A 13,782-nucleotide genomic window follows, 5' to 3' on the forward strand; every position below is an offset into this window, starting at 1 on the left:
CTCCTCCATACCTGCATCAGACTTCTAATGTTCGATCTGAGTTTGGCCATGACTAGCTGTCCAGTCCTGGATGAGTTAGTTGATTTCACTGCATCTCAATTTCTGCATTTGCAAAATGGAGGCAATGTTAGTGCCTCTCCCAGTGGGTTGTTTTGAGGTTTAAAAGAGCTCTTCTTTGAAATGTGCTGCTTAGAGTGTCTGGTACCTACAAAGGTTGTTCAAGTGTCTTACTTATGTATCTGTTGAATTTCTTCCTTGACTGCTTCAGCCCTTTGTGGTGGTGTTTTTTTCCAAATTGTCTAATACTTAATGATGGTGACATGCACTTGGACACTGAAGAACATAGTACCTTCTTGCACAGTTATTAAATTGGCTCCTGTATGCTTTCCCAGCTAGGTCATGACTTTCTGGAGGGTAGTATTTGTGTCTTACTTTGCTTTGTGTTTCCCATAGCTGCTAACAAAATGCCAAGAACCAAGCCAACACTAAGTATTGAAGAGTAATGCTTTACCTGTCTACAAATTCCAGAAACTGGCGAGTCTGAAACCATCCAATTTGGATTATTACTGTAGGATTTTAAAATTAATTTTGAGTCGAGGTGAACACCAACTGTGTGTGTATCATTAGTGTTTTTGTTTGGGGGCAGGGAGAGAAAACCCCTAAAAACCTAACCTGGCATTGTGAAATTCTCATGTGTTAATCTGTGCTCTTTTATTTATAAAGTCAGACTGTAAAATAGATACCAGTTCTGGTAATATGAATTAGCTATCTGTTTACTATCACTTTAGTTAAGGGCATGCCAATAATAAAAACTTTTTTATGAGGGAGGGAGTAAGAAGAATGGAGATGGAAAGAGTTATTCTATCAAAAAAAGCAAGTTGGTATAAACTTGATTGCTCTATTAGGTCAAATTACCGAATTAGCTGTGACCAATATGTTTTCCTATCCTGATTAAAGATCATGATTGCTAACAGTGGAACATTCATTCATTTAATTCTGTGATCAAAACTAGAATGGACAATGATCATCTGATTCCCACAGAGGTCTAAAGAAATTGAAATAATCCAGCTCACTAAGGGCAGAGTCATAATAAAAGCATGCTCTCCTGATTATTGTTAACACTGGTAGTTATTAGAATATTATGTGAATAGACATTTTCTTCTGAAATAAGTTGACAGGCACCATATGTCCGAAGAACACTGTTAGATTATTATACAACTTGTTCTTTAAACTCCTTTGTGAGCCTGTGGGGAATAACTTTCAAAAATAGTTATATTTAGTGAGCCATATAAAACTGACATTTTTATAAGTCAAAAATGGCAGACTGTTGGCAATTTTATGATTCCACAAATGGCTGCTAGACTTCTTCCTTTATAACTTTTTCTTATTAAGGCAGGAATCCAGATCTGATGGTGGGATTGGCCACTATTGTGATGATAATTCCAGCTTCATTTTAGCCTTTCCTTTATGAATTATAAAATGATGCCACTGAGATGGGGAACCCTTAAAACTACCATCTTAAAAAACCACATTCTTCCACCATCTTACAGCTTGAATCACAATCCTGGTGGCCACGTTTATAAAGTCACACATTATACGTGCTGCTCACGAAAATTAATGAAACACAAAATCATTTTTCTAAATTAAAGAGTCTTGTTACATTTTTTCCTCTTAAAGCTGGATGTCCAGATTTAACTAGGTTTCACTTTGCTTGTCTCCATGATACAGTAAACCTCTCTCCTATAAAGGTCCTTAGAGTTACAATATTATCTGTGTAGAATGCTTGGCACCTTGAGTATTAACTACAACTCTTTAAATCAGTACTTCAGAGTTTATATAATACTCTTGGAAAAAAAGCTTTCACTAACTTGGAAATTTAAAATTATACATGTGTGTATTTTTTTCTGTTCATTCTCTATTCAGCCACAGTAGACACAGTTTTCTCTGCTCTTAGCAGGCCAGTCAAAACCGTGGACGAACTCATCACTTAACCTTCTTTGATGGTCAGATAGATGCCCCCACTTATGGTGGTGGGGAATGAAACTTCACTCTGATGGCATTATCATCTTGGGAAGTCATTTCCTTGGGGTTGACTTACTCAAGATAAGGGGCTGACAGATCTGAAAGGAGTTAAATGTCTAACTGAGGTGTAATACTGGGGAGTGGGATGTGGGTACTGATGTGTTCAGTGCCCCCTACAGATGCCTCAAAATACAACAGTCTACCCAAATCATGGAAGCAAAGAATGGAGGTGAAATACCCTGAAATCTTTTTTCATATTTATAAATAGATCACTTACTTTATTATAAAATAGCTACTCTCCACTGATTAACTTTAAAATCAGGTTTATGTGGGTGTCATAGAAAGTAAAGGACCATCTTCTAAGTTTATTGGGAGGAGAGAGAAAGTAACCTTGAGGTGGGAATTAAAATTGTCTAGACAGGAAACTTAGAATAACTTTCAGCAAATTATTTTGTTTTTTTACCATTTACTGGTTTCTTTACTATTCATGTTTACCTTTCCTGGTGAGTTATCTTTGTCGCATTTGGGGGCTATTTCTGTATTGTCCCTGAAGGAGGCATTTCACATTCATCAATTTGAATGAAAGAGATTTACACTCCATGCTATGAAAAAAAAAAAGCATCGTGCAAATATTTATAAATTATGGAGTTGCTTTCCTACAACACAAACATCATTATTATTTAGAAACTTAAATCCGAAATTTGGGGCTGTAATCTTTTGATCTGTGAGGGCTCACCTAGTCAGGACTGAAATTTAACCTTATTTACAGATAACTTCTGTGCTTAGAGAAAACACTTAACCTGTTTCATATTAATTGTGATAACGTTTCATTTTCTTTCCCTTGGTCTTCTGGTACCAAAAAGGAGTAATCTTTTTTTCTTTGCAAAAAATTAGAAAATGACTCAAAGTAGTCAAGGGAGGCAAAAGAGTGTCATAGCGAAGGGCAGACACTTTGGAATCCAAAAGGCCCCCTTTGGAACCTGGCTCAGCCACTTGGCTTGTCAGGTGGTTTCCCTTCTTCCAGGCTTTGTCACCCATGGAATGGGGCTTATACTGTATCCACCGGGAACTGGTTCCAGCAGCTGCCATAGGCATCAAAATCTGCAGGTGCTCAGGTCCCTCATATTAGATGGCAGAGTTCAGTGAATCCAGATGTCCTTCCGTATCTGCGGGTTTCCCATCCACAGATTAAACCAACTGAGGATTGAAATTCTGCGGAGGGCGGACTGACAGTTTGCAGGGCTAGTATTTGACATGATGCTAAGCCTGGGGTACATGAACTGTTATCTGGGGAGGAACGGGGTTACCACAGAGGAGGCTTATTTTCAATGTCAGAAATCACAGCATGGGTCAGTATGGCTTTTCGAAAAATTTTTATTTAGAAGCCTTAAATTATTCTACCTTTACTAAACATTATTTTAAAAAAGTTTACCTTCAAAGCTATTTTAGATCTTTCAAGAAGACTTAGTCTCATCAATTTATAGGGACACCTGATTTTGGATACAGAGCAGTGTTGCCCCTCTGTGGCCAGACTTGCCTCTGAATGGCCTATGGCTGATCCTAATTCCCTCTCAAAGCATAAGGACTTGGTGTCTGTGCAGATGTTCAAAGAAGTGTGTGTGTTCCACTGCCCTCAAGGTTAGTTCTGGAAGCATTAGGAGACTGTTTTGTATAGTGGTAGTGATGTTGGTGTTCATGAGTGTTCTCCCCCTGAATCCCTCTGCCTGAAAGGAGCAAAGTATATGCATTCTGGCCTGGGTTTAGATCTTATTACTTCCTAGTCATCCTTCAAGAGAAGAAGAAATAAGTGCTGGCACCGAATTCTTCAAACTTAATCTCCTTCCGAGAGAGAGGAATTTCTCTGAGACTTCAGAGAAAATGCAAAGGCTAATTATAGCTGAGGATTCGTTGCATGTCTGGATGTGGGAGTTGGTTCTTTTAAAGAAAAATTTTCCTGCACGCGATTCCACATTCATTGCAAGGTGCTTTGATGATGGGTAGAAAAAAAAGAGCATCTGATACTAAAATTTGTAACGAGGAGGATCTCACAGCAAGGGACTGGTAACTTGTGAGGCAGTTCTACTTGATTTGATAGTCACTGAGCCAGCTTTGAGGGGAGAAGGCGGGATTTGCTTGTGTGCGTTGTGAGTCATTGCTGCACCCCTCACTGTCCCTGTCCTGTCAGGCTGGGCATGGAATGCAAAATGGAAAACGCTGCAGTGCAAGATGGTTGTATAAAGCCATATAATAACCTGCAGCTATTTAGAAATGCAACCATCTCCATTCTCTTGGAAATGACTGTATATACAGTTGACCCTTGTACATCATGGGTTTGAACTGCATGGGTCGACTCATATATGGAGTTTTTTCACTAAATACCTACGTGGTACTACATGGTAGTTGGTTGAATCCCATGGGGAAGGAACCATGGTTACTAAGGGCAACTGTAAAGTTATACTCGGATTTTTGATTGTGTGAAGGCTGGATGCTCCTAACTCCCCCAACCCCTGAGTTGTTCAAGGGTCAATTTTGTGTGTGTGTGTATTTCTTAGGTTCTAAATTGCCTTATGGGATCAAACCTTGCTAGCAAGATGACATGTTGAACTGGATCTTCTCAAATCATTTTTTGTTCTTGGAGAAACCTCCGGTGTTCACAGTTTTATGTGAGAAAACTTCCCAGGATAGAAAATTATTTTTTATTAAAAATGGAACCCCTATAGAAGAAAAGTGATGAGTGGGGGAGGGTATAGCTCAGTGGTAGAGTGCATGCCTAGCATGCACAATGTCCTGGGTTCAAGCCCCAGAACCTCCATTAAAAATAAATTAAAAAACCTCAACCCCCCCAAAGATTAATTAAAAAATAAATGAATATAAAAAATTAACTGTTAAAAAAAGTGATGAATAGGGGAGTTGTTTTATATTTAAATCTGTAATATTTGCCACCTCTTTTTAAATGGCAAGTGTTCTTGGGGAAGGAAACTGAATTATTCAAAGTTTTCTACATTTTAGTTTTCCTTGCTTCTTGTCCATGAGGATAAATATGGGTATTTGGGTACTAGGTAGAACTATTCACTTAGAAGTATGAGTAACAGCTGAAGTGTTCTACCTTCCTTGAGTGAGAGGACACTTCTCTCTTGAAGGAAATGTTCTTTTATTTTTAACATTTCAAAAAGTATTCAGTGATTGAGTTACATTTACTCCTCTTTGATCTTGCTTTTAAATAATGCTAGTGTGTGAGATCCAAATGAGGGTTATTTGAAAACAAGTTTTACATGCATACATACAGACACAGCCTGTAATTATGCAAACTCATTTAGAAGGATTTTCATTTACAGTAATGGAAAAGCTTCTTACTGTTTTGGGAAAGCTTTCACTTTGGGGGAATTTTAGGCATCTAATAACCTGTGAATTCAATTGAATGTTCTTGGTAACTAAAGATAAGCTGTTTTTTTATTTAAGTTTTTGATTTTTATGTAGGGAATGTATTTTAGGTGAAGTGCTTTTTTACATGGTATGTGGTGGTGTGAGACTTCGCTCGTCTGTCCTTACTCTGCTTGCTGCTGATAACGTTTTTTGTTTTTTCTCCTTGTGCTTTCCTTAGCTTGGCCACTGTGTAAGTACTTCATGAATTACTATATTAGGAAATATTGATACTCTTTAGTATTGGAAAATGTTAGTGTTATGGGTTTATGCTACAAATGTCAGTCAGGAGTATTTGTAAAATAAACAGAATCGAGCACTGAAATCTCACCTTTATTTTCCATTTTCACAAGTGGAATAATTTTACCGTACACTATAAGAAGAAGTAGAGATTTTCTTGTAGAAATTTGGCTTCTCAACAGAGACATCACTGACAGCAAATAATGAAATTGTAAAGGCTTACGCACTTAACTTTTATCTCCTCACAGGCATAATTTTTTTCATGCTCTGAAAATGATTTATGTTTCTTTGAAGTGTTTGCCTAAATTATTTTTTGCTTTCACTTTGATAGACCCTACATATACATTCACTTCTTCACAACCTGGAGCAGTATTTCTCAAAACTATTCATGAGGAACCTGGTTGTCATTAGTTTTTTAATTTCCAATCTATCATAAACCAGTAGTTTGGCAAAAATGGAATAAAAATGAATTACTAGAAAGATTTAAAAAGATATAAAAAATACAAGCCCTCCATTTTTATTATTAGAGGCACCCAGCCTAAAATTATTCTTACTAAGGTTTCTGAAATATTTAGTCAATTTCTATACTTACTTAATCGCATTCAGTGACAAACTTGACAGACTACCCCCAGTCCGTGGTCCTCACATTGGGTAGTAGGGTGTGCTGACGACAGTCTAGAGGTGGTGGCGTAAGATGGGCTCAATGGGGCATTTGGGTAAGCTAGAGAGCACCCGAGAAAATAATGTGTCATGAAATGGACTTGCTCCCTCTTGGCCAGGGCTCCACACACAGGGTTAGCAGCCCTTCAGCTGTACAGTGGATTGGTCTTGGTTTCCCTGAAGAGTGTAGACCAGCCTCCTAGGGAGGTCTGCCTCTGTGTCTCACTGTCTGTGTTCAGAGCCCACAGTGACCTGCTGTTACCTTAAAAAATAGAAAAGGCTGAATTTAAACATCCGAGCTGAAATACTCGTGAATTAAGCGATCCCTAAGATCTGTGCAAAACTCTGCTTAACATACAAGCTGCCAGAGAAATTGGCAGGTTTTGGTCCAGAGTACCATAGAAATGTTGCATCTAAAATAGTGAAATGAGAATTCTTGAAATTTTCACAGCTAAACCTGAACAAGTAGGAAGGAGCACCTTGTATTATAAATTTGGCATAGAAATTCATAGAAATGTTAGTTTTCTTAATAGTGTACCACATTCCTTGGTATGTACTGGGTTCCTAGTAAATGATCATTTCTTTTCTGTCATTATATAGTAAAATTTACTGAACAAAGAGCCACAGCTTGGGAAATGGTATCTTGCACAATGTTTTACACATAGTAGGAATTTTTGGTTTTATGGGAAAAGATGAAAAGCATTGGGTTTTGTAGGTTGCCTTTCTCTTTAGAATGAACGAGGTAATGAGATGAGAATAATTATTTGTCCTTAGTTTTGCTATGAGCCAGCCATGATAGTAATACTTAGATTAACATAACATATTTCTCTTCAGTGGCTCAGTGAGTTTGTACAAATCATTTTGCAATCACTTTCAGATGTTTACTCCTGCTTTATAATAGTGAGACCTCACACCATTGCTATAGAACAGTTAGGGATGGGTCCTTCTTGGCAGTGATTGACGTTCAGAGTGAAGTCTTTATTGTCTCTTTTGGTTGTTTTGCTGTTACTTGATGGAGAGTTATACCCAGAAATCTGTAATAATCAAAGAAACCAGTAGCAGTTTCTCATGTATAAAAGGGATTCATTGGGTTTCCAAAAGTCAGAAGTGAAGAATATTCTTGTGGGTTGACGGAGACTGTCTTGCCAGTGGTGATGGGAGTGGGGTGATGGGAGTATCTTTTTCCAATGATTCGCAGTCTTCTCTGATTTGGGAAACCACATAATAACTAGTGACTGGCTCTTTACCACTGATGATAGCTTTTTTGGAATTGATAAGTTTTCACTTTTTCTTTGGGACTACATCTAAGACTGTATCTTCTGTTTTTAATTTTTCGGTTATCCCTCCAATAGGTGACCACTTTACCCTGTGTTTGGTTTGTGTTTCTCTAGCTGAGATCTGGAGGTGCTCAAGTATTAGAAGGCTGCATTGCCGAAATTCACAACATCACCAGCCTAGACATCTCCGATAATGGTAAGTCAGAAGTTGGAGAAGAAAAAAAAATAGAAATATTATTTCAATCAAGTGAGTAAAGGGAAAATAATCTTCTAACCCCATCTAGATGACACCTTCATAAAATTTTTATTTCACTTCTTGACTAATAGGACTTTTTAACTTAACAGAGTTTATTTATGGAATAATTCTGTGCCAGTCTTAGTAAGTTGAGCCCATGGCTAAAAATGCAGGGTTTGTGCAGTAAAACAAATTCAGTTAAAAAAAATAAGACCACCAATACATTGATAAAGATCTGAGTCCAGCCTTTTGCATTCTTGCTAGTAATAAAACTGAGGCCTTGTTTATTTATTCAGAAGCATGTTTCACTAGCTTCATTTCTGCTGATGATAGTAGCAGGTGAGTATGAACTGTTAAATTTAGACAGGGAACCTTAACTGCAGTTACCTCCTAGTGAACAGGACGTCGGCATCTTCTCTCACAAAGTGATGGGGAGAGATGAAAATTTTTGCTATTATGCCTCGCTGTTCCTTGCTGACTTTATGTAGCCACTGATTGCGTAAGAGATTTGGTTAAGTCTTTGTAGAGAATGAATTTCTCCCTGTGAAATAATAGGACATGAACAGAGAACAAAAAGTTCCTTTGGAAAAGAAACGATTAGAATCCCAGGGCTCTCAGGACAGTACGGAAAATCATCCAACTGCATTGTGCCTTTGTTTAATTGCGTTCCAGCTGAGAATTTGTTTATCTACATGTGTTTTGATTCTCCATTTACTCTGATTGTTTCCAGGTTTAGAATCTGACCTGTCTACCTTAATAGTGTGGCTCAGTAAAAACAGATCAATACAACACCTGGCATTAGGCAAAAATTTTAATAATATGAAATCCAAGTAAGAGTTTTGAATTTTTCTTTATATGACAATGATGAAAATAACCAGCCTCCTGAAAGCTTTTGATTTGATTCCACTGTCCACATCTTTAAAATCTCTTTAGAAATCTGACACCTGTGTTGGACAACTTAGTGCAGATGATTCAAGATGAAGAATCAGTGAGTATCAGTTTTAATACTTTTCCCTGAGATCTTTTGTTTGTTGCCTTTCTTACTAATTATGTCTACTAGGCTGTTGCTAATAGGCTTATTTACTTATTTATTTTTAATTAAAGTATAGTCCATTACAAGGTGTCAATTTCTGGTGTACAGCATAATGTCCCAGTCATGCATATATATATATACATTTATTTGTTTTCATATTCTTTTCATTAAAGGTTATTAGATAATTTTATCTCACATACATTTTCTATTATTGTTACTATTTTTAAATGCAGTGAATATTTATGCCTTAGTACAGTTGTAGAATGTATTTAAAATTTACTTACTCTTTACTTCATTCAGTTCATTAAAGAAAGATTGTAACTAATATATGAAAAGAAGTATGCATTGACTCCTAAGCCCATCTTTTAATAAACCTTACTACTTCTAGCTTCAGCTAATACACTAGTCTGCAAGCATGAATTTTTACTACCTAGTTGACTTTATAACCTTATATCATGCTGAGAAACAGCATATTGCTAATTTGAATTTTGTCTAGTAATTATGCAGAATTACAAGAGACTCAGAAAGTTGTCCCTCATCTTAAATTGTGTCTAGAGCTCTAATAATCCTTCTTACATTTCCCCCCACTTTAGTTGCTCCTGGCTAAGACTTGGTTCATTTAATTTAATTTCAAATAGTATCCTATTTTGCTGCCCCTAGGAGTGCATTAGAAAAAAAAAGACATTTTATGGTCAAAGCAAGAAGCACTCTACCATTTATTCCTTTCATTGAAACCTAGTGTATCACATCTTATATCTTACTGATTTTTTTTAAGTTTTATTTTTTATTGAAGTATAGTTGATTCACAATGTTAGTTTCGGGTGTACAGCAAAGTGATTCAGTTATACATATACATACATATGTATGCACATGTATTTTCAGATTCTTTTCCATTATAGCTTATTACAAGAAATTGAGTATAGTTCCCTGTGCTATACAGTAGGTCCTTGTTTATCTATTTTATATGCAGTTTTATATATATGTTAATCCTAAACTTTACTGATGCCTTTTAAGATTCTATCCCTTTCCTATCTTAGTCCTATTCGGCTACTTAAGAGCTTTTATGGTTCCTAAAATCCAAATCAGTTTGTATACTGAAGATTCATATTCGTGTTTCCTGATAGCTAGTTTGGTAGGTCACGAGTGATTTCCTATCACTCTGAATTATGTGAGATGTGTCACATTTATTCATGTGAGATAATGTCACATTTTAAAAAGGTAATCATTTTCCCTCTTGAATTCATATGGGGTAATAATAGCAGATTCTACTATAATGGTAAACTAAATTTTCCTGGAAAGCCACGGTTCCAGGAGAGATGGAGATGGTACTTTTCCTTGCTTGCTGTTGCCCATACTGCTTTCTGGGGCTCTGATCTGGAGGGGGGGCAGGAGAAAATTCTGTTGTCCTGCCTCTTCATTGTGTGGATATAATTTCGAACCTGTGGGCTAGAAATGAAACTCATTATTATTTAATGAATCCAAGCACCTCTCTTTGTCTTCACTTGCTAATAAACCCCATATTTTGTTACTCTTATACTGGGTTATTAAAGTTAGAGGCATAATTAGAATACAGTTTACATGTTTCAGAATTTATGCAGTTTGTGTGACATATTTAATTTGATTTTACACCATCCTGCTTTATTAGAGATTTTGATTTTCCCAGTATCTGTCCAGTTTGAAAAGACTGGGGAAGCCAATATTGTCGAATCCTATTTAATAGCCATCCTCAAATACTTGATTCTGAGCACATATTTTAGGAAAATTTATATTTTATGAAAAAAATATTTCTTAATTTCATGTTTTGCTTATTATTACACAGTGGTCTTCAAACTCTGTTTCTATAATTTTCAAAGTGTCCTACTTAAAGATAATCTTCATATTTTAAACACACCTAAAAACATATTTGCAGGTGGTAAAGTTTGCTGTGTAAATGTGAATTCTGTCAAGTTATAAATTTGAGAAGTGTGCCACTAATAACGTATGGTGAATACCCTTTTATGTTCATGTCATAGAAAAGTAGGTGGCTTTTTCAAAAAGCAATTACCTTCTATTTTTCCCCCTATTTCTGAATCAGTAATGTGCAAAACAATTTAAAATGATTAGGAGTTGAGTCTCGTCACTATAAAAATTCCACCAATAACTGGCACCATGGGGCTCTTTTTTTTTTTTTTAAAGGTTTTTGCTTTTTATATTCTGACCTTGTGTTTGTAGAGCTTGTTTTTAGACAGCCCGTGGAATACTTCATTTGCCCGGTAGTGCTCGTTAGGTTCAGTTGGAAAACCTAGATGCACAGGCTCCAGTGTTGCCTTCAACTCTAGACAGTGGTTGTCAGGCAGCTGCCCCTAGAATCAAGGGATGGTAACACTGAGGGGCCAAGATGGCAGGCATTCTTGTTTTGAAGTATTACATACAAACCCATGCTCTGACCAGTAGAACAGAATGTGGTTGTCCTGGGAGTGTCTGTAGCAAGGATACAGCTTGTCAGATTAAGCATGTTCAGCTACGAACAGAAATAGTAAGATTTCAAATAGGTATGTTACCTGGAAGGGCAGTAAATCATGAAGGGATGACCTTATAAATGTGCATGCAACTCAGGCTGTTCTGTTCGCGTTAATGACTCTGCCTATTATTTTTAAGTGTTAACTGGGGTGTATTAGAGTTTGAATATAGTACTGGAATTGGTGCTCACCAGCTTGGAGACTTGGCAGTTTTCCAGTATTAGGAAGAAACCGTAATATATCATTTTTGTAGTAGCTGAATAGAGCTTACTGAAATGATGGGAGATGCAATTACAGCTTTTTTATTAAAGCAACAGTGCATATGTTTTTATTTAAAACATTGAGTTTCCCGAGTCTGAAGCATTTTTAGTTAAGTTTTTTTCCATTTACTTGAATGTAGAATCTTAAGAAAATTGAAGTCATCTCCCTAAACCCGCCTGAGTCTAAGCATGTGCAGGCTTTTGGGCTGAGTTCTCAATTGCCCTAGCACTTAATATGCCATTTAACTTAAAAATTTTTGCTACTAATTACTATACTATATTACCTTTTGATTTTATCATAGATGTATTAAGTTTAGAAAACATGGTCAAATTCTGACAATAAGGACAGTAAGTATAGTCGCTTGGGAAAATTATAACCAAATGCATAATGCCACTTTGTGGCTGTCTGAGTCTTGAAACCAGCAACACCCTCTTCCCGCCTCCTGAGCCTTTTGGCAGATGTGCCTTGAGCAGGTTTTCTGTTGGAAGTCAATGTTCAGTGGTTGAGTGGATGTGGATCCAGCCCAGGATTTGTGTGTGGGTCAGACAGTCCACCCAGCACATTCCGAGAATCCCAGTTCCACGGGTTACCATGGAACCTGTCATAGATGATTCTAGAAACTGCTTCCTGCATCCACTTCCCTGTAAAGTCAGAACTGCTTATGGAATATGCACATAGAAAGGTTTAGCATGGCTGGGCCAACAGAGGGTGCCTCACGCAACCCGGAAGACATCCAAATTGCCCAAGGAAGTCTTAGTTCTGACTTTTAGAGCAACGTTGGTTCAAGTCCTGGAATTCTCACCACCTCATCAGTTCAGTGATGGCTGAAATCATGGATTACAAACTGAAATACCCCAAAGGCTGGGAAAGTGACAGGAACAAGCAGATGTGAGCTGGGTGTAAGGAGGGAGCCCTATATTTTGGGGGGAGTGAGGGAGGGTCACATACTGTGCAGACCAAACAAAACCTGTCTCCAGGCTGAGTGGCTTTCAGTCTCTACCCTAAATGGGCAGTGAGTGGGTTGGCTTGGATTCACCATACAGCATATGGTAATGAAAAGGTCACACATATTTGACTTTTTTTTTTTTTGATTTTAAGTAGGTCTTCTGATTAGTTCTCATAAAGCAAAGCTAAGAGTGAAGATCAGAAAGATGTAGGATGAGCTAATAGGGGCAATGTTGTGTAGGAATTAAACACACAAAATTGGCAACCAGACTGGTTCCTGTTTAGCTACTTTTCTGTGTGACCTTGGTTGAGTGACTTAACCTTTCTATTTCTCATTTGAGAAACAAGGGTAATAGTGCCTCGTTTACTAATACCTAAGTATTGGGTTACTGGGAGGATTAACTGAGTAAAAAGCTTAAATAGTGGTTAATCCTAGTAAGTGTTCAATGAATGTCAGCTATGATTGATCTTGGCTGGTTTTTATTTTGCATTTATCCTCTACTAGGATTTTAAGATGTCACGTTACCTTATGTAGAAATAAAATGGGTGAAAAGGGATCGTGTACCTAAACTGAAGCACAGACATTTTTGTGTAGTATTTTTCTTTCTTTCTTCCCATCCTCTACTTCAAAAGAGCTGCATTTCCCACACTACATATCTTTCTACAGCTTCCCTTAGGAGAGAGGTGGCTGGTATTCAGCATTAAAACACAGGCTCTTCTTGTTTGACTCCAAAAGTTCATTTTATGCCAGAACCTTCAGGCCCCATTCATCAATGTCTTTTAGCCTGAAGTTTCAAAATGAGACCCTTTGTGTTTGTGCAGTGGGTACCTCCCCTAATGATTCTCCATGGCGCGGGTCAGCGGGAGTGGTGGCAGCTCTGATGAGGCTGTGTGAGTGCTGCCTGGTGTTCTCTCTATAGCCTCTGCAGTCCCTGTCCCTGGCCGACTCGAAACTCAAGACTGAGGTCACCATCATCATCAATGCCCTGGGAAGCAACACCTCCCTGACCAAAGTGGACATCAGTGGGAATGGAATGGGGGACATGGGAGCGAAGATGCTGGCCAAGGCACTGCAGATCAACACCAAGCTCAGGTAGGCTGGTGAGGCAGAGGCTGACCAGCAAGCCTCAGGGAGCCAGCTGCGCCAGAGTGAGGCTGAGTTTCCCAGGTGGCCAGCTGGGGAGAAGAGGC

At 37.8% G+C, this 13,782-nt stretch overlaps 1 protein-coding gene across 7 annotated transcripts in view; it reads left to right on the plus strand.

Moving 5' to 3' along the window:
* CARMIL1 (capping protein regulator and myosin 1 linker 1) overlaps positions 1-13,782 on the plus strand; it is a 281,411-nt gene that overhangs the window by 181,687 nt on the left and 85,942 nt on the right. For all 7 annotated transcript variants that reach the window (XM_032462599.1, XM_032462600.1, XM_032462601.1 and 4 more), the window contains 4 exons: positions 7,734-7,815; positions 8,585-8,684; positions 8,788-8,842; positions 13,512-13,684. In XM_032462599.1, the coding sequence (XP_032318490.1) occupies positions 7,734-7,815; positions 8,585-8,684; positions 8,788-8,842; positions 13,512-13,684 (410 nt within the window). The remainder of the gene's footprint in view (positions 1-7,733; positions 7,816-8,584; positions 8,685-8,787; positions 8,843-13,511; positions 13,685-13,782) is intronic.

The sequence above is a fragment of the Camelus ferus genome, chromosome 20 (assembly GCF_009834535.1).
Source record: "Camelus ferus isolate YT-003-E chromosome 20, BCGSAC_Cfer_1.0, whole genome shotgun sequence".
NCBI classification, from domain to species: domain Eukaryota; kingdom Metazoa; phylum Chordata; class Mammalia; order Artiodactyla; family Camelidae; genus Camelus; species Camelus ferus.